Source organism: Podarcis melisellensis, assembly GCF_964234715.1.
Source record: "Podarcis melisellensis genome assembly, chromosome: 2".
NCBI classification, from domain to species: Eukaryota; Metazoa; Chordata; class Lepidosauria; order Squamata; family Lacertidae; genus Podarcis; species Podarcis melisellensis.
The window spans coordinates 120,965,534-120,988,462 of record NC_138529.1 but is presented as its reverse complement, the minus strand read 5'-3'; the positions used below and the strand labels follow the sequence as shown (position 1 = coordinate 120,988,462).

The following is a 22,929-nucleotide window of genomic DNA, read 5'->3' as shown; positions in this document are numbered from 1 at the left end:
AATTGTAAGAACATAATATATGTATGTAAGAAATCCTAAACTCAAATAAAATAAAATAAATTTTAAAAAAGAAAGTAATGCAAAACAGATTAATCAATTCGACTTTTAAAAACAACTCCTAAAACAGCAATTTAACATGAATTTTAATTAGCAGCGCAACAGTGAAAACAGAAGCTCAGGAGCACGTTCGGCTTCCGAAGCAAAGTTTGCAAACTGGAACACTGACTTCCAGGTTTGCAGCATTCGAGTTCAAAGTTGTTCAGGAATTCAGCTGTTTGAGAACCGAGGTACCACTGTATATAGACATGGTTGCCATACATCCAGAATTGTAAACAGCGTCCGGGCGGAAATTGCTGAAATGTCCGAGAAAATCTGGACGTATGACAGCCCATGTCGCAAGCGTAGATTTCGGCAAACTTAACTTGAAATAGATACGCGCCCCCCCGCCCCCCGTTCCTTCAAGCCCTCCTCAGAAGGCTTGGTTTCAGACCCTTGATAATCTTGATTGACTCCTCTGCATCATCTTCATGACGCTTTCCCTTAGCATATAGCAAGCTTTCAAACTGTGAGTTTTGTTCTGCAAATCCATTTTTTAAATTCTAACTGAAATGTTGCATTCAACTGATGGTAACTTGACCTGTCTCCCTCCCACCTGGAGGAAGAAGTTCCCTTTATAGGGACCCCACATACAATGAAGCAATACCACACGGCCCTAAACCTAACCTCCCAATACATCAACCTCAGCGGGTAAACATTCGCTCTGCTGTGTCAAAGTTTTACTGGACGTTTGGACAATATTGGCAAGAGCGCCTGTAATCTCACAGTCACCACTTCCCCAGAATAAGAATCACTTCCGTCCAAACCAGTAAGTATGTCTGTAATTATGACAATCTGACCAATGCCCAGATGACTTAAGCCCTATATCGGACTCCTCTCCATGGGTTCCCCCCTGAATATAGAGCATGGTCCAATCCCCTGGACATTCTCAGACTTACAGAAGTCTTTCTCTTTTTTTTATAATAATTTTTATTAGTTTTCACAACAAAGAACATAAAAAGAATACAACACAACAAGGGAGAGGAAACAAGACATTTACACAAAAGAAAAAAGACCTTACAAACTAAAAGACTTCCCCATACCTCTCCTACTCTGCATCCTTGTTTTACAATTTTTTAGCAACCCTTCAGTCCATTTCTATATATCTCCTCCTTAAGATTTCTTCCCTAAAATTTATAGTTTACAGCTGTAATTCTTTATTTCTTACCCCTCGACATCTTAACCATCCTTTATTTGACAACAGTTCTCAAGATACACTTTAAATTTTCTCCAGTCCTCCTCCACCGCCTCCTTCCTCTGGTCGCGGATTCTGCCGGTCATCTCTGCCAGTCCCATATATTCAATCACCTTCGTCTGCCATTCCTCCAGGGTGGGTAGTTCTTGCATCTTCCAATACTTTGCTAGTAAAATTCTTGCTGCTGTGGTGGCGTACATAAAAAATGTCCTATCCTTCTTCGGTACCAATTGGCCCACCATACCCAAGAGAAAGGCCTCTGGTTTCTTGGAAAACGTCCACTTAAGGACTTTCTTAATTTCATTATAGATCATTTCCCAAGTCTTTCTCAAGGTCATGAAGGAATCTGAAGAGGTGATTCAAGCAACACAAAAGGAGATTCCTCCTAAAGACCAGGAAGAACTTTCTGATAGTAAGAGACAACAGTGAAAAGGAACTCCCTCAGAAGAGAGAGGACTCTCCTTCATTGGAGGTATTTAAGAAGAAGTTGGATAGCCATCTGTCATGGATGCTTGAAATGAGGTTTTTTCTGCATTGGCGGGGGTTGGACTAGATTCCGAATCTACCATTCTATTATTCACCCTGCTGTGAGTTCTTGAATTGACTTTTTTACGAGTGAAATTTTATCCACATTCCATGCGCTGATATGCTTTCAACTCTGTATGAATTATTTGGTGGGCCATGAGAGTGGCACTCTGACTGAAGCTCTTCCCACATTCCAAACACTAAGAGGTTTTCTCCCCTGAATGAATTCTTTGATGGGAAGTGAGATGTGAGCTTTGACTGAAGCTCTTTCCACATTCGAAGCACTGATAGGGTTTCTCCCCTGTATGGGTTCTTTGATGGGAAGTGAGAGTGGCCTTTTGACTGAAGCTCTTTCCACAATCCAAGCACTGATAGGGTTTCTCCCGTGTATGGATTCTTTTATGGATTATGAGATGGGGGCGTTGACTGAAGCTCTTCCCACATTCCAAGCACTGATAGGGTTTCTCCCGTGTATGGATTCTTTTATGGATTATGAGATGGGGGCTTTGACTGAAACTCTTTCCACATTCAAAGCAGGGATAGGGTTTCTCCCCTGTATGGATTCTTTGATGCAAAGTGAGACTGTCCTTTCGACTGAAGCTCTTCCCACATTCCAGGCACTGATAGGGTTTCTCCCCTGTATGAATTATTTGATGGGAAGTGAGCTTATCGCTGTCACGGAAGCTCTTCCCACATTCGAAGCACTGATATGGTTTCTTCCCTGTATGAATTCTTTGATGGGAAGTGAGACCCTGCCTCTGACTGAAGCTCTTTCCACATTCCAAGCACTGAAAGGATTTCTCTCCTTTATGAAGTTTTTGATGGGAAGAGAGATTGCTGCTCTGACTGAAGCTCTTCCCACATTCCAGGCACTGAAAGGGTTTCTCCCCTGTATGAATTCTTTGATGGGAAGTGAGAGTATGCCTGTGACTGAAGCTCTTTTCACACTCCAGGCACTGATAGGGTTTCTCCCCTGTATGAATTCTTTGATGGCAACTGAGTTGTGCGCTTTGCTTAAAGCTCTTTCCACATTCTAAGCACTGATAGGGTTTATCCTCTGTATGAATTCTTTTGTGGGTAGTGAGATTCCCATTCTGACAAAACCTCTTTCCACATTCCAAGCACTGATAGGGTTTCTCCTCTGTATGAATTCTGTTGTGGGTAGTGAGATCCCCATTCTGACGAAACCTCTTTCCACATTCCAAGCACTGATAGGGTTTCTCCCCTGAATGAATTCTTTGATGGCAAGTGAGATGTATGCGTTTATTAAAGCTCTTTCCACATTCTAAGCACTGATAGGGTTTCTCCCCCGTATGAATTCTTTGATGGGAAGTGAGACTCTGCCTGTGACTGAATCTCTTCCCACATTCCAGGCACTGATAGGGTTTCTCCTCTGTATGAATTCTGTTGTGGGTAGTGAGATTCCCATTCTGACGAAACCTCTTTCCACATTCCAAGCACTGATAGGGTTTCTCCCCTGAATGAATTCTTTGATGGCAAGTGAGATGTATGCGTTCATTAAAGCTCTTTCCACATTCTAAGCACTGATAGGGTTTCTCCCCCGTATGAATTCTTTGATGGGAAGTGAGACTCTGCCTGTGACTGAATCTCTTCCCACATTCCAGGCACTGATAGGGTTTCTCCCCCGTATGAATTCTTTGATGGGAAGTGAGAATGTCCTTCCTATTGAAGCTCTTTCCACATTCTCTGCAGTGATACAATTTCTCTCCTCTGTGAATTCTTCCTTGTGAAGTGAGGCTAACCCTACGAATGAAGCTCTTTCGTTGATGGGAGGTGGACTGGGAGCTCTGGCCGATGTTCTCTCCATCCTCTGAATATTTATTTGATTTCTCTGATATGTGGATTCTGTTGTGGTCCCCCTTGTTCTTCCCTTCCCATTCATCACCATCTGCAATGAAGAGAGAATATAATTATTGCCTCAGGAAGAAATGGAGCTCCAGATTATTGAACAAAGATCCCCACCCCTCATCTCACCAAGTGACTTGAGAGTGCTCCGTTTCAGCCTCAAGAGGACAGCCTTGAAGTCTAACTTAACGCCATTATAGATGTGCAGCATCTTCAACCCCCTAACACTTGAGCATGCCTGAGGGGTGCCTGATTCTCTTGAAACCAATGGGGCGCCACTGCCTGCCTACTGTGACCAGGGTTCAGATGACACAGAACCATCAAACCCACCACCTGAGCCCTCCCCCAGCAATGCACTGCCATGTTAGGGTAAGTCATGCTAACTCTGCATTGCTGCCCCGGACCCCAACCCCACTCAGAGCAAAGGGGACGTGGTTCACATCCAATATTGAACAAATTTAATGAATGCTTGTGATAAAGGAAGGACTGAAGTTAGATGTGAGGCCTTACAATAGTTTTCACTGCCTTTGTTGGCTGGTATTAACTGACATACTGCTTGCCTTTTATTTGGGATAGATTTGATTTGGCTCAATCCTGGAATCCACCCCATATGCAAGGTCAGTCATCTCTTTGGTCAATCAAATGCAAACAGAAGCCAAAACAACAAACCTGACAGAAGTTACTTCAACTTCCCTAAAAACTCTCAAGCCCACATTTAAGAAGGCCTGGGTGGTTCAGCCAAGCCTGGAATTTGTTTAAAAAGGCATGACTAGACAAAGAATATTCACAAACAGTTGATGTCCCTCCATTCAGGGCTCACGATGTGGATGTTAGAATCCCAGATGCTGTTGGTCTTCACCTGCACACTCCCCATCAGCTGTTCCCTCAATCTAAATTTGGTCTAAATTTAAACTTTTTTCTAAATATATTTCTTCACATTGAATTTCCTCTCATTTTCATGAGGAAACCAACTCTGTATACCGTATTTTTCGCTCCATAGGGTTCACCGGACCATAGGGCGCACCTAGTTTGGGGCACCCCAGCCCCAAATAGCAAAGAAACCAAGACAGTGAGCGGGATCCATCCCGCTGGCTGTCTTGGCTTCCTCTTTAGTCGCACGCAAACTCACCAGCGGGGAGAGGCTGCGGGCGGCTTTGGCAGAAGCCAAGACAGCGAGCGGGATGGATCCCGCTTGCTCTCTTGGCTTCGTTTTTAGCTGCGGGGCTGGGGCGGGGGAAGCCTGAGCGACCCCATCCCCCAGAAGAGGCAGCTATCCACAAGCCTTTTGAATGCGGCGGGAGTTCCCGCCGGGCTCCAAAGGCTCCCGGACAGCAGCCTGAAGCCCGGGTGTGCAGCGCCAACCCCTGCTGCGCACCGACCCCTATTGCCCTCCAGGCTTCAGCGACAGCCTGCATTCGCTCCATAGGACGTACAAACATTTCCTCTTCATTTCTGGAGGGGAAAAAGTGCGTCTGATATTCGGAAAAATAAGGATAGTTTAATTGGTAACATAAAATGGAAAATGACTATTACTCACACTTAATCTAAGCCCAACGGCCACAAGAGCTTTTGACTAGGAATTCGACTATGCGAAGTTGAATGTTCTCTGTTCTCCGCTGTTTACCCTTTTTTGTTTCAATTTATACCAATTCATGAACTCAGAACTCATATACTGATCACCAGCGAGGAACGACATGTTATTCCTGCAAATTTATTCTACAAGTTTTGAGATATACAAATGACATGAGAAGAATGAGTCTATATATTTGTATCATTTATTGTATCCTTGTTTTTAAAAGCATAAAAAGTTATTCCAAAAAGAAAAGATAATGGGGCAACTCACGAAGGCCCCATCTGCAGTCAATCCTGAAATTAGGATCAGGTAATTTAAGAATTTAGGATCAGCTTCGAGTGCTGCGCGATGGATCAGTGATTTGTTCTGTTGCTCTGTTTTCTCCTATCTCTCCTCCTCCAATTTAAACCAATTCATGAACTCAGAACTGCTACACTGACCACTAATGATGAACCATATGTTATAGACATTCCTGCAAATTACTTCTACTAGTTTTGAGAATCATATGAGAAGACTGAGAAGACTCAGTCTACATATTTGTATTATATATTAGTCTTATATGATCCCTGTTTTTAAAAGAAAATGAAAAGTTATTCCTAAAAGAAAAGTAAAAGGCGAAACACACTGGCCCCATCTGCAGTCAATCCTGAAATTAGGATCAGGTAATTTAAAGAATCATGGCTTCTAGTGCTGCACGACGGATCAGTGAGTTCTCTGACATTGGTAGGGCATTCAGAGCACAGTACTGGCGCCAATACATCACGGTGGCCGGTGAGCTGTGACGTATTCCTGGCTCAAATTGCCTGCAGATGTCAAAGGCGCTGGAAGGCAGGTGGAGGAGCCCAAAAAGGTGCCCACCTTCTCAATCTCCATCCGCCTGCCTGCCTCATCCCACCCCCAAGCTGAGCAAGCCCCAGTACCTCTCCGGCTCCATCCCTCCATGTCCCCATCTCCCCTCCCCTGGGACTCACCAGATCCCTCGGAGGTCCCTGGGAGGGAACGCTCAGAGGCTGTGAGGAGGGATGCAGGAGACAACCTGACCAGGTCAACTGTCCATCTTCCCCCTTCCATCCTCGCTAGGTTTACAGATTAAGTCTCTTTCATCCTTCCTGAGGAGTCGAGAAGCCACCACAAGCTGCAGGGTCCTGGGAGAGAGGAAGAAGCAAAGGGAGCCTCAGAGGCCCTGCAGGGATTCTCCTGCCCTAGATATTCCCCTGCTCCTGGAGAAGCACAAATGGGGCAGCCCCTTCCCAACAGAAACCCCATTTGAAACATCTCCAGTGATTCCCATTTAATCTGTTTGCACCTCACCCCACTTCATAAGGCTGGCATGGTCTGCATAGTAGAGACCTGAGAATAGACCCCATTGAACTCAGTGGGGCTTATGGATAGAACTAGGTGCAAAAACCAGGCACCATCCTGTCCCCAACCTGAAAACTGGAACCCCAGAGCATGGGCAGAATACAGCCGAGTAGCTATTACATGTAGGTGCCCCCACGACTCAATGCAAGAGATGCCTTAACAGTTGAGCTGGCTGGGCCCCAAACCTCTTTCTGCTCATCATTAGAGCTGCTGAGAGACCCTAGAAGGTTGGGAATAGAATCTGGCTCCTGCTGTTTCTTAGCCACCTCCTCATTTTCCTTATTCACGCAAAATGGAGTGATTTTTGGTTGTGCTTTCTTTAGAGAAGCTCTCTTTGGAGCAGGGCCAGTGGCACTCAGGGAGAGACCAGAAATTTTGTAACCACTCCAGGTCAACACCATCTTTTCCCTTAATTTCTTATCATGTTTCCTTATTCCATTTGTAGCAATTAAAGCTTTTCTAACTTTAGTCTGCAGCAACTTCTGTGTCATTCACTTAGTGTTCTGCAGAATGTGGAGGCCAGACTGGTGACTGGGAGTGGCTGCTGGAACCATGTAAGACCACTCCTAAAGAAACTACATTGGTTCCCAGTATGTTTCCGAGCACAATTCAAAGTGTTGGTGCTGACCTTTAAACCCTAAATGGCCTCGGTCCAGTATACCTGAAGGAGCATCTCCACCCCCATCCTTCAGCCTGGACCCTGAGGTCCAGCACCAAGGGCCTTCTGGTGGTTCCCTCACTGCAAGAAGAGAAGTTACAGGGAAGCAGGCTGAGGGCCTTCTCAGTAGTGGCCCCCTCCCTGTGGAACACGCTTCCATCAGATGTCAAGGAGATGAGTAACTATGTAACCTTTAGAAGACACCTGAAGGCAGCCCTGTATATTTATATGTGCTGGAAGCAGCCCTGAGTGTCTGGTGAAACCCAGTCAGATGAGTGGCAGGTAAATATTATTATTATTGTTATTATTATTATTATTCACACAGGATTTTGATGGCGGTGGCAGCTTCACCCCAGTGCCTTGCCAGGGCAGGAGGGGCATGAGTCTTCCTAAAAATATTGAGCTGAGCAAGGCTGGATGCAGGTCCTGCTCCCAAGAGTGGCACATGCCAGTCTGTGCACTTGCTCTGCTGGGAGGGGGCAGATGTTTAACAAGGTTGGAAACCAGATCTCACCCGGCCCTAGGGACTCCTCCCAAGAATCCTGGGAGCCAGAATTGGTTCAGGACCCTGAGAGTTGCAAGGAGACAGCTTCAGCCCTGCTGCCCAAAGACTCCAATTCCCAGAGTGGTCACCAATCCCCCCTTCTTGCCAGGGAACTCTGGGAATTGTAGTTGGGTAGATGGTGGGAGAGCGTCTCCCCTCCAGTCTCTACACTTGGGGGGGGGGCTGTATCTCCCCACTCCACAGGGCGTCTCCTTCCTCGGATGCTTCTCTGTGTTATGAAATGCGACCTTCCCCTCAATCTGAAGGGGGCTTATTTGCATGCCCTCTTTTTGTTGCCCCAAAGACTCCTCCCCAAAAAGGAAGGCGGCATCTTGATCCAAAGGAAGGACAGAGTTGCAGACACTCAGCCCCTGACTTGGGGGTCTCCCTCCCCCCCTCCCATGCATGAGCTGAACGGGGGGGGCCCTTCCCTCCTCCCTTGCAGCCCTGGGACCCCCTTCTCCCCGCTGCACCCCAAGGGGGAAGAGAGAAGAGACTCACCAGATTCCAGGAGGGGCACCGAGGAAGTTTTTGCAAAGCAGAGAGGACAGAGCAGCCTCCTCTTTGCTGGCAGGAAGGGACTGGGCAGGGAGGGGCTTCTGCTGGGGAGGACCTTGCCCCCCCCCCCACCGCCCTCCCCTTCCTGTCCTCTCTAGGAATCCAGCTCTGCTCCTTTTAACCCTTGGCAAGCCGAGGGCGCCCAGACCCTCCCTCCCTCTCCCTGCCTGCTTCTGCGCTCTAGGGCTGCGCTCCCTTCTCCATCTGGGCCAAGGACTCTGCATCAAGGCCCCCCCCCATCTTAGGCTGACTGACGACAAGGGAGGTGGGGGTTCCTTGTTACCATTCTGCCGTGTGCATCTGGATCCCAACTTTGAAATGACTAAAAACCTGAATGTTAAAGCGGCTTTCCTGGAAGCGCCTTCCCTGGGACCCACCGGCAGGGTACATCCTGGAAGTCTCCCCCCCTCCACACACACACACACACGTTTCTCTTTTCCTGGGGGGCCAAGAGATGCTCCCCTGCCCTGCACCCCCAGGGGCCCCTTGGCGGAAACTGAAGTGTGATGCCCACCAAAGGGAAGGCGAAGGCGAAGGACCCCTGGACCTTTGTCCGCAGACAGCTCCCCCCCCTTTCTTCCCCCACAACCAACAAACATAACCACAGTTTTGAAAATCCTCCTTACTCTGGGCATGTGCAGATTTGGCAGCTTTCTGTAAACCAGAGGCAGGGAAGAAGTGGCCAAAGAAGCACCTTGCAGAAAAGGGGCCTTGTGGGCTGAGGTGCAGGATCCCTGGGGGTCCAGCACAGGAAGAACTGAACAGGGAAGAACTGCCCCCCCATCATAGAGGGCATGGCACCCCCGCCTGACTCGCAGAAATAGACTCCCGGAGGAGCGAGCAAGGGGGGCGGATGGGCAGAGAGGAGAGAGAGATGAAGATGCAGTGATGGGGAAGGGAGGGGGCCCCAAAAAGGGCCCTTACTGGGCCCCGGATCTATGCAATCCAGCTGCAAAGTGGGAACCCAACACCTGCAGGGGTTGCCTGGCAGGATGAAGCCCCTCCCGCGCAGGAGATTACCCTCCCCCCATGCACAATAACACTGGGATATTCAAAAGGTAAAGGACCCCTGGACGGTTACATGCAGTCAAAGGCGACTGTGGGGTTGGGGCGCTCGTCTCTGTTGTCAGGCCGAGGGGGCTGGCGTTTGTCCCCAGACAGCTTTTCCGGGTCACGTGGCCCGCAGGACTCAACCGCACACGGGGTACATTGGTGAAAACCAGAGTGCACAGAAATGCCACAACTGCTTGTACTGGTATGTTCTTGAAGGAAAAAGGTAAAAGGCGGATCTAGACGGATCCTCGTGAATTCATATGATTTTTTCATTCAAATTAAATAAAACCACCATGATACTGTAGACTATGTCTTACTCTGTAGACAGCATCAAAAAAATCACGCATCCACTATTTCGTGGCGCCGCAGGGGCGCAAAAACATGGTTAAAAAACACGGATCCTCATGGACCCTCATGATTTTTGCACAAGACCAGCCCAAAGTCACCATCAGTTCAAACATCATGGCCTGGGGCACAGCATCCACCACAAAAATCACAGATCCACGGCTTCCTGGCCATTCCGTGGTCCAAAAACGTGGTTTTGAAGCACGGATCCTCATGGATCCTCACGCTTTTTGCATTGGGCCAACCCAAACGCACCATCAAATCACACATCATGTCCAGGGGCACAGCCTACACCACATAAAACTCGGATCCACGCCTGCCTGGCCATGCCGTGGCCCAAAAACGTGGTTCCGAAGCATGGATCCTCATGATTTTTGCACAAGACCAGCCCAAAGTCACCATCAGTTCAAACATCATGGCCAGGGGCACAGCCTGCACCACAAAAATCACAGTTCCACGGGTTCCTGGCCACTCCGTGGTCCAAAAACGTGGTTTTGAAGCACGGATCCTCATGGATCCTCACGCTTTTTGCATTGGGCCAACCCAAACGCACCATCAAATCACACATCATGTCCAGGGGCACAGCCTACACCACATAAAACTCGGATCCACGCCTGCCTGGCCATGCCGTGGCCCAAAAACGTGGTTCCGAAGCATGGATCCTCATGATTTTTGCACAAGACCAGCCCAAAGTCACCATCAGTTCAAACATCATGGCCAGGGGCACAGCCTGCACCACAAAAATCACAGTTCCACGGGTTCCTGGCCATACCGTGGCCCAAAAACGTGGTTTTGAAGCACGGATCCTCATGGATCCTCACACTTTTGCACTGGGCCATCCCTAAATCACTGTCAAATCACACTTCATGCCATCGGGCTTGAAAAAAACTCGGATCCACGGGTTCCTGGCCATACCGTGGCCCAAAAACATGGTTTCGAAGCATGGATCCTCATGGATCCTCACGCATTTTCCATTGGGCCAACCCAAACTCACCGTCAAATCACACATCATGGCCAGGGCCACAGCCCGCACCACAAAAAAACTAGGATCCACGGCTCCCTGGCAACACCATGGACCAAAAACGTGGTTTTGAAGCACGGATCCTCATGGATCATCACACTTTTTGCATTGGGGAACCCCAAATTCACCCTTTATTCAAATATCTTGTACATAACCACAGATCTGACCACAAACATCATGGATCTACTGCTTCATGGCCCTGGCCAGATGCTACCCTGGATATATTGGCCAATTTTTAGGTGGGTGTGCTGGGATGGAGGAAATGGAGTCGGCTTAATCTCTATCCATTAAAGATGGGCGCCCAATGGCTGGGCCAGAATGATTTCAGTTCGGTTTGCCAGCTCCCAGCTCTTCATGGGGCGCAATAGTCACCTGTAGCTGCCATCAGGAGTCCCTTTGTGATCCTGGATGCTTCTGTCTCTATGGAGGCATTGGTCACAAATGTAGCCAAACTGGAATTTTTGAATCTATGTCAGGTTAGGCAATCGGTACTGTACCTGTCCCTTTCCAACGTAGCCATGGTGATCCATGCAGTAGTCACCTGCAGACTAGACTACTTTAACTTGCTGTACACCTGAGCCGGGGAGTGCAGGGTATAAATGTGTGTGTGTGTGTGTGTGTGTGAGAGAGAGAGAGAGAGAGAGAGAGAGAGAGAGAGAGAGAGAGAGAGAGAGATATGCAGGGCTACCCTTGAGACTGCTCCAGAAACTCCATATGGTCTAAAATGCAGATGCATGAGTTCTTACTTGGACTTTGTGGAGAGCCCACATTCAGTTGGTTGTTCATCAGCTGGATTGGCTCCAGTTGGAGTATCGAATCAGGTTCAATGTTTTGGTGCTAATCTTTAAAGCCCTAAACAGTCTGTGACCTTTCTTATCTGTGGGAATTATCTTCCAATACACCCCCCATGAGTGTGACGCTCATCTAACAGCAACCTACTGGAGGTCCCTGGCCCAAAACATATCCAGCTGTCCTCAACCAGAGCCTTTTTGGTGGAACGCTAATGAGACCAGGGCTCAGTACAATCTATCTCAGTTCTCTCACTTGTCATGGTGAATGGGCTTGCACATTCCTATGACCCTTGTGAGTGAAGCGGTTGGGAATCTCGTACTCCCAGCAGGCTCAGCCAAGGCGGTAAGGTCAAAGAAAATTAAATATGCTCAGAGTCCTGTAGTGCAGTGTTTCCCAACCTTTTTTGGGCGAAGGCACACTTGTTTCATGAAAAAAATCTCGAGGCACACCACCATTAGAACTGCCAGGGGAAAGCTGGAATGGGGGGAAGGAAGGTTTCCCCGTTTATCCTCACCCTCACGGCCGCCAATAAATAAGCAGGTCACTCCGCATGCCAAAATGAACTAACCACCTCGGAGCCAAAGATTTTGGAAAAGGCACATTAATTTTAAAGTTACTGTTCAAAATGAAATTGGAACAATTGTCTGTTCAGACAGCAACCCCGCTAAGGGAGGTTTCCACAAAAGGCGAGGGTGAGAGGGAAGAAATGTCAACTTTTCTGGTTCTGCGCTGGGAGAGGGGAATCCAACGAGGGAGTGAAAATGGAGAGCGGAGGGCATCCGAAAAGACGCGCCGGGGATTTATTTTAATGTGGCTGCTCATAAATTAGCAAGCGTGGCTTGAGAAGCGCCAAGCTCCGCTCCCAAGAGTTACCTCGCCCGGCAGAGCCGCCTCTTCGGAGCAGCCCCGGGTCGCCCGGCCTCCACCCGGCGCAACCTCGCCCGCCGCCGCCGCGCACCTCACTCCTCTGGTCCCGGAGCGAAGAGCAGCGCGCCTGAAGAGAAGTGGGGGGCCGCCTCCTCTTTGCCAAGCGCACCCCGCCCCGCCGAGGGGAAAGCCGCCTCCTCCCGGCAGCAACTCCAGCGGCGGCGGGTGGGGCTTACTCCCGAGGAAGTCTTTCCGCGAGGGGCGCGTGAGGCGCTCCTCCGGGAAGGGCCAAGCGGGAACTGGCGACTGGGTCGGTCAGGGCAGCCGAGCCCTCCGGCCACCCGCCTCACCTGGAGGCGCGGACGGGGCGCCGGGGCGAGTCCCCGCAGCCCCTCCCCGTCCGGCCCGGGAGGAGCTCCGCTGCCCGGCTGCTTCCTGCCCGCCCCTCACCGGCCGCCACTCGGCCTGCGCACCTCGGAAAAGGCCGCCCGACTCGCCCGCCTCCCTCCCACGGCACACCAGGCAACGTCTCACGGCACACTAGTGTGCCGCGGAACACCGGTTGGGAAACACTGCTGTAGTGATTTCATGCTCTTTATTGCAGCTTGTAAAACAGTGACTGAATTTCCCCCCAAACCTCAGGCTTTTATATACATTATTTACACAATGAGTCCCGTCTGACTGGCTGATTCTGCTTCCCTCCTAGAGCCTGGTTGGTCTTTTCCTGCAAGCCAATCAGTTCTTGCATTCTAGGATCCTACTTGCCTATTGTTCTAGCATCCAAGCTTAGTACATAACAGGGAAGGAGCTAGACAAAGAATGATCCAAGAAGTCCTCAACGGCAGAACAGGCGGGTGATAACAAGCAGTGTGTTACAAGGGCTCTGAAGGCGGATGAAGGCTGCAGCAGATAGGATCCACCAGTTCGTCGTGACTACTCATGCCATCAGAACAGAGCCCTACTGCGAAGACTGTGCGTTGGTCAGCATGCACTGATCTACACACATAAAACAAATTCACGCACAGGCATCTTCCCCAAACCCAACCCAACCCCCCATGGCAATCACTAAATGGCTGCGGGGGCAAGAATGTGAAGCCCCTAGTCATGAACCGACACATGGGCGGTGGATACAGATTCAGTCGTTCTGACTCAAGGAATGAGGCAGTTGAGCAGCTCAGCAGCTGTATCCATGACTGAGCAGCCCTTTTTAGGATCCACGATGCTCACCCCGAAAAGGGGAAGGGGCTGGAAACGGTGCCCTAAACATAGTATGTCTCCCTTTTTCCCTGACTGGATTACGCCGCCTGGGTGGAATCTCTTTTCCCATAGTTTGAATCCATTATTCTGCATCCTAGTCTCTAGAACAGCAGAAAACAAGCTTGCTCCCTCTTCAATATGACATCCCACTCCTTAATCTTCTCTTCTCTAGATTAAAGAAATCCAGCTCCCTAAGTCTCTCCTCATAGGGCTTGGATTCCAGACATTTTACATTTTGGTCACCCTCCTCTGGACATGCTCCAACTTGACAATATCCTTCTTCAACTGGACACAGTATTTCAGGTGTGGTCTGACCAACCAGAATAGTGTGGTGGCATTCCTTCACTTGATCTAGACACTATACTCCTATTGATGCAGCCCAGAATCGCATTGGCATTCTTAGTTGCCACATCACACTGTTGACTCATATTCAGCTTGTGGTTGACTAAGACTCCCAGATCCCTTTCACTGGTACTGTTGTCAAGCCAAGTGTCCCCCACCTGTGCATTTCATTTTTTCTATCCAGGTGTAGTACCTTACATTTCTCCCTATGGAACTCCATATTGTTGGTTTTGGCCCAGCTCTCTAGGCTATTCAGGTCATTTTGAATTCTGACCCTGTCCTCTGGTGTATTAGCAACCCCTCCCAGTTTGCAGTCATTTGCAAATTTGATTAGCACACCCTCTATTCCATCATCCAAATCATTTATAAAAATATTGAATAGCACCAGGCCCAGGACAGAACCTTGTGGAACCCTAATAGTCATTTTTTTCCAGGATGAAGGTGAGCCACTGATGAGCACTCTTTGGGTTCAGCCCGTCAACCAATTACAAATCCACCTAACAGTAGCTTTGTCTAGCCCACATTTTACTAGTTTTTTTGCAATAATATCATGGGGGACCTTTTCAAAGGCTATACTGACAGCTGTTTTAAAAGATGTAACTGTAACTTAAAATCCAGTATCAGAAAAAAATAAAAATAGATGGTCCCTGTGTGGATAGTCATGTTTGCATGATGAGGTTCTAAAATCAGTCCTGAAAGTAGATTGAGAATGACTCATGCATAGCTTTTGCTCTGCCATTAACAAGGTGAGCTGAAGCAAATTCTTTTTTTTCCGTTTTACTTTTTAAGTAAATTTTTATTAGAATTTTTTTTAAAAGGTTACAGAAAAAAAGAAAAAATATAAGTCAAAACAGAACAATCAAAAAAGAAAAAGAAAGAACAATACATAAGAAAACAAATATCATCCAAGAACAAAAAAAAGAGAAACAAGTCAAACCTTTACATCACTTGCTTTCATTCGCTTATTTCCTTGCCCTCCTCACACCTCCCATTTTTGTATTCTAATTCAGTTAGATATTTCAGCAAATCCTTTCCAGCTTTGTTTTTATCTTAATAATTTATCTTAATATACTGTGATTTTACATTCTCTTTCACCAATTCATTTTGGCTTAATCCTTTATATCTTTTCTGCTAAAACCACATAGTTTTATTCCAACATCTTTCTAACATTCCTTAATTTTACAATATTTCTGAAAATAAACTTTAATTTTTTTCCAATCTTCTTCCACCAACTCTTCTCCTTGGTCTCGGATTCTGCCAGTCATCTCAGCCAGTTCCATGACGTCCATCACCTTCATCTGCCGTTCTTCCCGGGTGGGTAGATCTTGTGTTTTCCAATACTTTGTGATAAGTATTCTTGCTGCTGTTGTGGAGCTGAAGCAAATTCTTGGCTCCCTTTGGGCTTAGCAATATTTCCTACAGCATTCTTGTTGAAGGGCATTGGAGAGTTAGGTGAGGGACACTTTTCTGTTTTTCCATCAAGTCCCCAGACAAGAATGCTACAGCATCAGCCCCAAACACTCAGTCTCATAACAAAAAATACTCAACGGGGTTAGGGCTGAGGGTAGGGGAAGTACAATCATGATCTTTCCAGTCCTCTAGAAGCTGACCCTTTTGGTCATTTTGGTCATGGAGCCAAATATCTGTTCCCAAGTTTAAAGAGTCTAAACTCTGCATCCAAGAGTATTAAAAGAACTCCAGGTCATAGAATCAGAATCATAGAGTTGGAAGAGACCTCGCAGATGTGATCTCAGAACCACTGGCAGTCATCTTTGAGAATTCCTGGAGAACAGGCAAAGTCCCGGCAGACTGGAGGAGGGCAAATGTTGTCCCTATTTTCAAAAAGGTGGAAAGAGAGGACCCAAATATTTACCGCCCAGTCAGTCTGACATCAATAACAGGGAAGATTCTGTAGCAGATCATTAAGCAAACAGACTGTGAGCACCTAGAAAGGAATACTGTGACATTAGTGTGATGTCGGATGAAAATTAAGTGGTTACCAGCTGTAATGTAGAGGTTGAGTAATAAGTCATAATAAGTTACAACAAGTTATAATAAGGATTTGCTGAATTAAGAATCTGAATTGGAATACAAAAGGGGGAGGTGAGAGCCTGGTAGATGAAGGGAATGCAGTGGAGGTAGCCTACCTTGATTTCAGCAAGGCATTTGACAAGGTGCCCCATGATATTCTTGTAAAGAAGCTGGTAAAATGTGGTCTTGACTATGCTACCACTCAGTGGATTTGTAACTGGCTGACTGACCAAACCCAAAGGGTGCTTATCAATGGTTCCTCTTCATCCTGGAGAAGAGTGACTAGTGGGGTGCCACAGGGTTCTGTCTTGGGCCCGGTCTTATTCAACATCTTTATCAACAACTTGGATGATGGACTCAAGGGCATCCTGATCAAATTTGCAGATGACACCAAACTGGGAGGGGTGGCTAACACCCCAGAGGACAGGATCACACTTCAAAGTGACCTTGACAGATTGGGCCAAAACAAACTGGGCCAAAACAAGATGAATTTTAACAGGGAGAAATGTAAAGTATTGCACTTGGGCAAAAAAAATGAGAGGCACAAATACAAGATGGGTGACACCTGGCTTGAGAGCAGTACATGTGATCTAGGAGTCTTGGTTGACCACAAACTTGACATGAGCCAACAGTGTTGACATGGCAGCTAAAAAAGCCAATGCAATTCTGGGCTGCATCAATAGGAGTATAGCATCTAGATCAAGGGAAGTAATAGTGCCACTGTATTCTGCTCTGGTCAGACCTCACCTGGAGTACTGTGTCCAGTTCTGGGCACCACAGTTCAAGAAGGACACTGACAAACTGGAACGTGTCCAGAGGAGGGCAACCAAAATGGTCAAAGGCCTAGAAACGATGCCTTATTAGAAACATCTAAGGGAGCTGGGCATGTTTAGCCTGGAGAAGAGGAGGTTAAGGGGTGATATGATAGCCATGTTCAAATATATAAAAGGATGTCACATAGAGGAGGGAGAAAGGTTGTTTTCTGCTGCTCCAGAGAAGTGGACACAGAGCAATGGTTCCAAACTACAAGAAAAAAGATTCCACCTAAACATTAGGAAGAACTTCCTGACAGTAAGAGCTGTTCGACAGTGGAATTTGCTGCCAAGGAGTGTGGTGGAGTCTCCTTCTTTGGAGGTCTTTAAGCAGAGTATGATGGGATAATGAGCTGCTTGCGCGTAAAAGCTGGATCCCGCTGGGGTTTGGCTGGTCATCCAAACCCAGGCACTAACGGAGCTCCCCCAAAGCATGACTCCGCTAGTCGCTGGTAGAATCTGACAGTGGGCGGCTACGGAACTTACGCCAACATAAAAGTTGTTTGACAGACATGCGCCTTCGTGACTCTCTGCGTGACAGTTTCCGGCGAAGGGATGGAGTTCCTAAGGGAGGTCTAGTAACCTCTTCACTGTTTCCACTGGAAGTGTCCCAGAGCCCTTCCTCCGCAGTGACTCTGGCACTCCCCCTGCTGGTTCCCTCCGCTGCTGCAGAGTCTCTCCTATTCTGCTGGAGCCTGTCCACCACTTTTTCCTCGGATGACAGTTCCCTGACATCCACCTCCCCCCCAGGGCCCCCTTCACACCCCCCTACCTCCTCTCCCACTGGCGGTGAGGGCGGAAAGCCCCTGAAGGAGCTCTCCTCGTCGTCCGAGGATTCAAACACTTCTAACCATGGCGTACCGTCTCTCTCCCCGTCTTCCTCTTCTTCGTCGGAGTCGGCTTCCTCACCCACCCCTGACTCTGGGAACCCTTCAAACTCTCTTTCCTCATCGGTGGTCCCAAAGTGTTCCCTTCTAAATCGTGCCACGGGTTGCGGTTTTTTTGGAAAACGCTGGTGAAATGTTTCTATTAAAACCTCGTCCTTGACTACCTCTGCTGGTACCCAAGTGTTTTCCGACTCTACTTCCCCCTCCCATTCTACCAGATATTCCACCTGATTCCCCTTCCACCTGGAATCAATGATTCCTGCCACGTTCATGTCGCGTTCTCTCTCTTCTATCACGGGCGCTTGGGTGGCCTCTCTCTCACGCTCCCCCCACTCCCGTCCCTCTCGGTACGGCGACAGTAATGACCTGTGAAATACTGGATGTAATTTCATGTGACTGGGCAGTCTGAGTTTGAATGCTACTGGATTGACCTGCTGTATGACCTCAAAGGGTCCCAATCTTTTGGGTCTCAACTTCTTACTCCCCCCTTTGAACGGTAGACCTTGGGTTGACAACCACACCCGGTCTCCCACCCTTATGGTTTCACCTTCCCTCCTATTTCTGTCTGCTTGTTTCTTATATTCTTCCTTGGCTCTCTCTAAGTTAAGTTGGAGCTGACGGTGAATCGCTTCCATCTCTTCAAAAAACATTTCCGCCGCCGGCACGCTCCACCTCTCCCCTCCCTCTCCTGGGAATGCCCGGGGATGGCACCCATAGTTTGCCAGGAAAGGACTCATTCCTGTGGACACATTCTCCGCGTTGTTGTAGGCAAATTCGGCCAGCGGTAGCTTATCTACCCAATCATTTTCTCTGTCCTTTACATAACACCTCAGGTATTGTTGTAAAATCCCGTTTGCCCTTTCCGCTTGCCCATTAGTTTCTGGGTGTCGGGCAGTGGAGAAATTGAGTTCTACTTGCAGTAAGCTCATAAGTTTCCTCCAGAACCTGGAAGTAAATTGTTTGCCTCTGTCACTGACCACCCTCAAGGGGGCGCCATGCAACCTGAAAATATGCTCTACAAACAACTTGGCGGTCTCTTCCGCTGTAACCGCATGTGAACATGCTATAAAATGACACATTTTGGTTAATAGATCTACCACCACCATGACAGCTGTTTTGCCTTTGGATTTTGGCAGATCCGTCATAAAATCTATGGATACTGCCTCCCATGGCCTCTCTGGCGTGGGTAAGGGTTGTAATAGCCCCGCTGGCGCCACCCTCTCTCCTTTTGCTCGCTGGCACCTGTCGCAACCCCTGACATATTCCCGCACGTCCTCCCTCACCTTGGGCCACCAAAACTCCCTGGTAACCAACCACATGGTTTTGTGCTGTCCAAAATGCCCCGCTGTGGGGCTGTCATGCAACTGCTTGAGTACTCTCCCCCTCAGTTCCCCATCTGGTATGTACAGTGCCCCTTTGTAATATAACGCCCCGTTCTTTTCTTCAAACCCCCCTGTGTTCTCTTCTGTCCTCCTGAGTTCTCTGAGTTTCTCTTGGGCGTATGCATCGTTCTCCGTCCCTTCCATCAGTTCCCTTTGCCCCACCAATGCCGCCCCACACACCCAGCGGTCTTCAGAGATTACATGCCTTGCCTCAGGCGCTCCCTCCCCCTCTAAGTACTCCGGTTTCCTGGAAAGGGCATCCGCTCTCACGTTCTCTGAGCCTGGCACGTAACGAATCTCAAAGTGGAACTTGGAGAACTCCTGAGCCCATCGCACTTGTCTCTGGTTCAGCACTCGAGCTGTTCTCCAATATTCCAGATTTTTGTGGTCAGTTCGGACTTGAACCTTGTGTTGCGCCCCAATCAGCAAGTGCCGCCATTTCCGGAATGCTTCATGAATGGCGAGCAGTTCTCTGTCGTACACCGTGTAGTTCCTCTCGGATTTGTTCAATTTTCGCGAAAAGAATGCACACGGTCTCCATTCAGACGTATCCTTTCCCGGCTGGAGAAGCACGGCCCCCACCGCTCGGTCTGACGCATCAGTCTCCACTCTCATTGGTTTTTGTAGATCCACGTGCAGAAGCTGCTCTTCCGACGCAAACGCCTGCTTTAGGCGTTCGAACGCCTGCTGCGCTTCTTCCGTCCAAACAATTTTTTTTTTGCTACTAAGACAATCCGTGATGGGCGCAGTCAAATGGGCAAAGTTTTTGATGAACTTCCTATAGAAGTTTCCGAAGCCCAGGAACCTTTGCACGTCCTTCTTGGTCTTTGGTGTTTTCCATTCCAGTACCGCTTGAACCTTGCTGGGATCCATGGCCAATCCCTTGTCAGACAACCGGTACCCCAGGAATTCCACCTCCCTGGTATGAAACTGACACTTCTCCAGTTTCACCCACAGCCGGTTTTCTCGAAGTTTGCTCAGTACCTCTCTTACATCTCGCACATGCTGCTCCTCATTCTCTGAGTACACCAGGACGTCATCTAAGAACGCTACGCAGTTCTTGTAGAGCAATGGCCCCAGGACGTGATTCATGAATGATTGAAAACAGGCGGAGCCTCCTTGTAATCCGAAGGGCATAACGAGGTACTCAAAAGCCCCCAAGGGGGTGAACATAGTGGTCTTCCACTCATCCCCCTTCCTCACACGTATCAAGTTATATGCCCCCCTAAGGTCCAGCTTGGTAAAAATTTTCCCTTTTCTCACCTGTGTCAGAATGTCATCAAGTCTAGGCATAGGGAAAGTCACTGGTTCTGACACTGCATTCAGGGACCTGAAATCACACACAAGTCTGGGCTTGCCCGTGTGTTTCTTGTCCACAAAGAACACTGGACTGCCCCCCACCGCTCGTGACTCTCTGATGAAACCTCGCTTAAGATTCTTGTCAATGAACTCCCTTAACTCCTGCATCTCACTGTCTGACATTGCATACAGCTTGCCCACTGGCAATTGTGCTCCTGGGAGTAAGGTGATTTGACAGTCAAAGGGTCTGTGCGGGGGCAGTTTATCTGCTTCTTTTTCGCTGAATACATCAATTAAATCAGCGTATTGCGGTGGCACCTTCCCCTTGTCCATCACTTCCACCCCTGCTAGAGTGGCCCTGGCACCTGCCTGCGCCTCTCCCTCCTTGCAGTGTTCTAGGCAATGTGCTGATCCAAAGGAAACCACTCTCTGATGCCAGCCTACTAGCGGATCGTGTAGTGCCAGCCAGCTCATTCCCAAGATAATAGGGGCTCCTCCCAAGGTGGCTACGTTAAACGCAATCAGTTCTGTGTGCCGTGCCACCCTCATTATCATAGGTACAGTCTGTTGGCTCACTTCTCCTCCCAACAGCTCCCTCCCATCTATCGTGGTAACCTGCAAAGGCTTACTTAATGGGATAGTCTGTATCTGATGTTCCGCTGCAAACTCCTTACTCATGAAATTACATGAGCTACCTGAGTCCAATAGCGCTTTTATCTTTAGTGGGTGTCCGTTTGCCAGTTCCAGCAACACCTCTATCACAAGCGCTGGTCTTGGAGGTTCCGGCGTGGGCACGTTCACTACTCCCTGGCCTGGCTGCTGTGCCCTGATGTTGGCAACCAGGCGTTGGCTTTTACTTGTTCCTTCATTTCTCCCTCCTCCTTCCCCCCAACAGTTCCTGCCATCCCTTGCCATTCCTTCCTTTGCGGACAGACTCTGGCAAAGTGACCTGGCTGTTGGCAGAGATAGCATCTCTTGCCGCTCTTTCCCTCCTTCTTCCGCTCTTCCCTGGTGTTTGAAACTGCGCGCGCGCGCGCTGTTCCCAGTTCCATCGGCTCTGCTGGCGGGAAAGGCTGCTCCGGAATCTCTGGAATGCGGAAATCCTTCCAACGTTCCCCCTTTTCTTCCCGCTTTTCCATAGCTCTAGCTTCCTGGCGTGATCCTATGGACAGCGCTGCTTTAGTCAGCTGATCCATAGACTCCGCCCTAGGTGCCCGGGAAAGTTCATCCTTCACTGACGGAGACAGACCTTCTTCAAACATCATCTGAATAGGTTCACTAGCAAGGTCCCACCCCAGTCTGTGAATCAGCATGGTGAACTCAGTCCAGTACTCACGTACAGATCGGCTCCCTTGTTTACATGCCATTAACTTCCTGCGCACCACCCCCTGCTCAATCTCGCTGGAAAACATCAAGTCCATGGCGCGAAAAAACTTCATTGTGTCCTTTAAGATTTCGTTATTGGCTGCCATCAGGGGCCGAACCCAGTCCCTCGCCCCTCCCTCTAGATGGCCAATCACGTACGCCACTCTAGAGTTCTCATCGGGGAAGTCATCAAACAGTAGATTGAGAGCATATTGCATCTCTGTCCTAAAGGCTTGATAGTTCCTGGGATCCCCCCCAAATTTCTGCACCAATCCAGGCACCCTTCTGGCAAGTGGGGTGGTTTTCCCCTTATCTGCATCTTGAGCCCTCCTCTCCTCTAGCCTCGCCGTTTGCAGTGCGAGCTGGACCTCCAACGCCCTATACCTTTCTTCCAGGCTTGGACCTGCTCCCGCTCCTGCTCCTCCTGTTCCGGCTGGTTCGCTCATGATGCCCTCTGCTTGCACAAGCTGCTTTCGGAGACTGTCAGATTGCTATGATGGGATAATGAGCTGCTTGCGCGTAAAAGCTGGATCCCGCTGGGGTTTGGCTGGTCATCCAAACCCAGGCACTAACGGAGCTCCCCCAAAGCATGACTCCGCTAGTCGCTGGTAGAATCTGACAGTGGGCGGCTACGGAACTTACGCCAACATAAAAGTTGTTTGACAGACATGCGCCTTCGTGACTCTCTGCGTGACAGTTTCCGGCGAAGGGATGGAGTTCCTAAGGGAGGTCTAGTAACCTCTTCACTGTTTCCACTGGAAGTGTCCCAGAGCCCTTCCTCCGCAGTGACTCTGGCACTCCCCCTGCTGGTTCCCTCCGCTGCTGCAGAGTCTCTCCTATTCTGCTGGAGCCTGTCCACCACTTTTTCCTCGGATGACAGTTCCCTGACACAGAGGCTTGACAACCATATGTCAGGAGTGCTCTGATGGTGTTTCCTGCTTGGCAGGGGGTTGGACTCGATGGCCCTTGTGGTCTCTTCCAACTCTATGATCCTATGATTCTATGATTTCATGACAATGGGTATAATTTAAAATTTAAAAATTGTAAGAACATAATATATGTATGTAAGAAATCCTAAACTCAAATAAAATAAAATAAA

General features: G+C 48.6%; 1 protein-coding gene across 3 annotated transcripts in view; it reads right to left on the bottom strand.

The window, feature by feature from the left end:
* Positions 1-1,615: 1,615 nt before the first annotated feature.
* The window catches only part of LOC309364635 (uncharacterized protein), a 33,051-nt gene continuing 11,737 nt past the window's right edge, over positions 1,616-22,929 (bottom strand). The window contains exons 1-3 of one of the 3 annotated variants that reach the window (XM_081902319.1): positions 8,321-8,756; positions 6,227-6,400; positions 1,616-3,725 (exon numbers count right to left, since the gene is read on the bottom strand). In XM_081902319.1, coding sequence (XP_081758445.1) covers positions 2,017-3,725; positions 6,227-6,326 — 1,809 coding nt within the window. In that variant the 5' untranslated portion in view covers positions 6,327-6,400; positions 8,321-8,756 and the 3' untranslated portion in view covers positions 1,616-2,016. Of the gene's footprint in view, positions 3,726-6,226; positions 6,401-8,320; positions 8,757-22,929 lie in introns of those variants that run through there. The other 2 variants (XM_081902321.1, XM_081902320.1) reach the window with 2 other exon arrangements.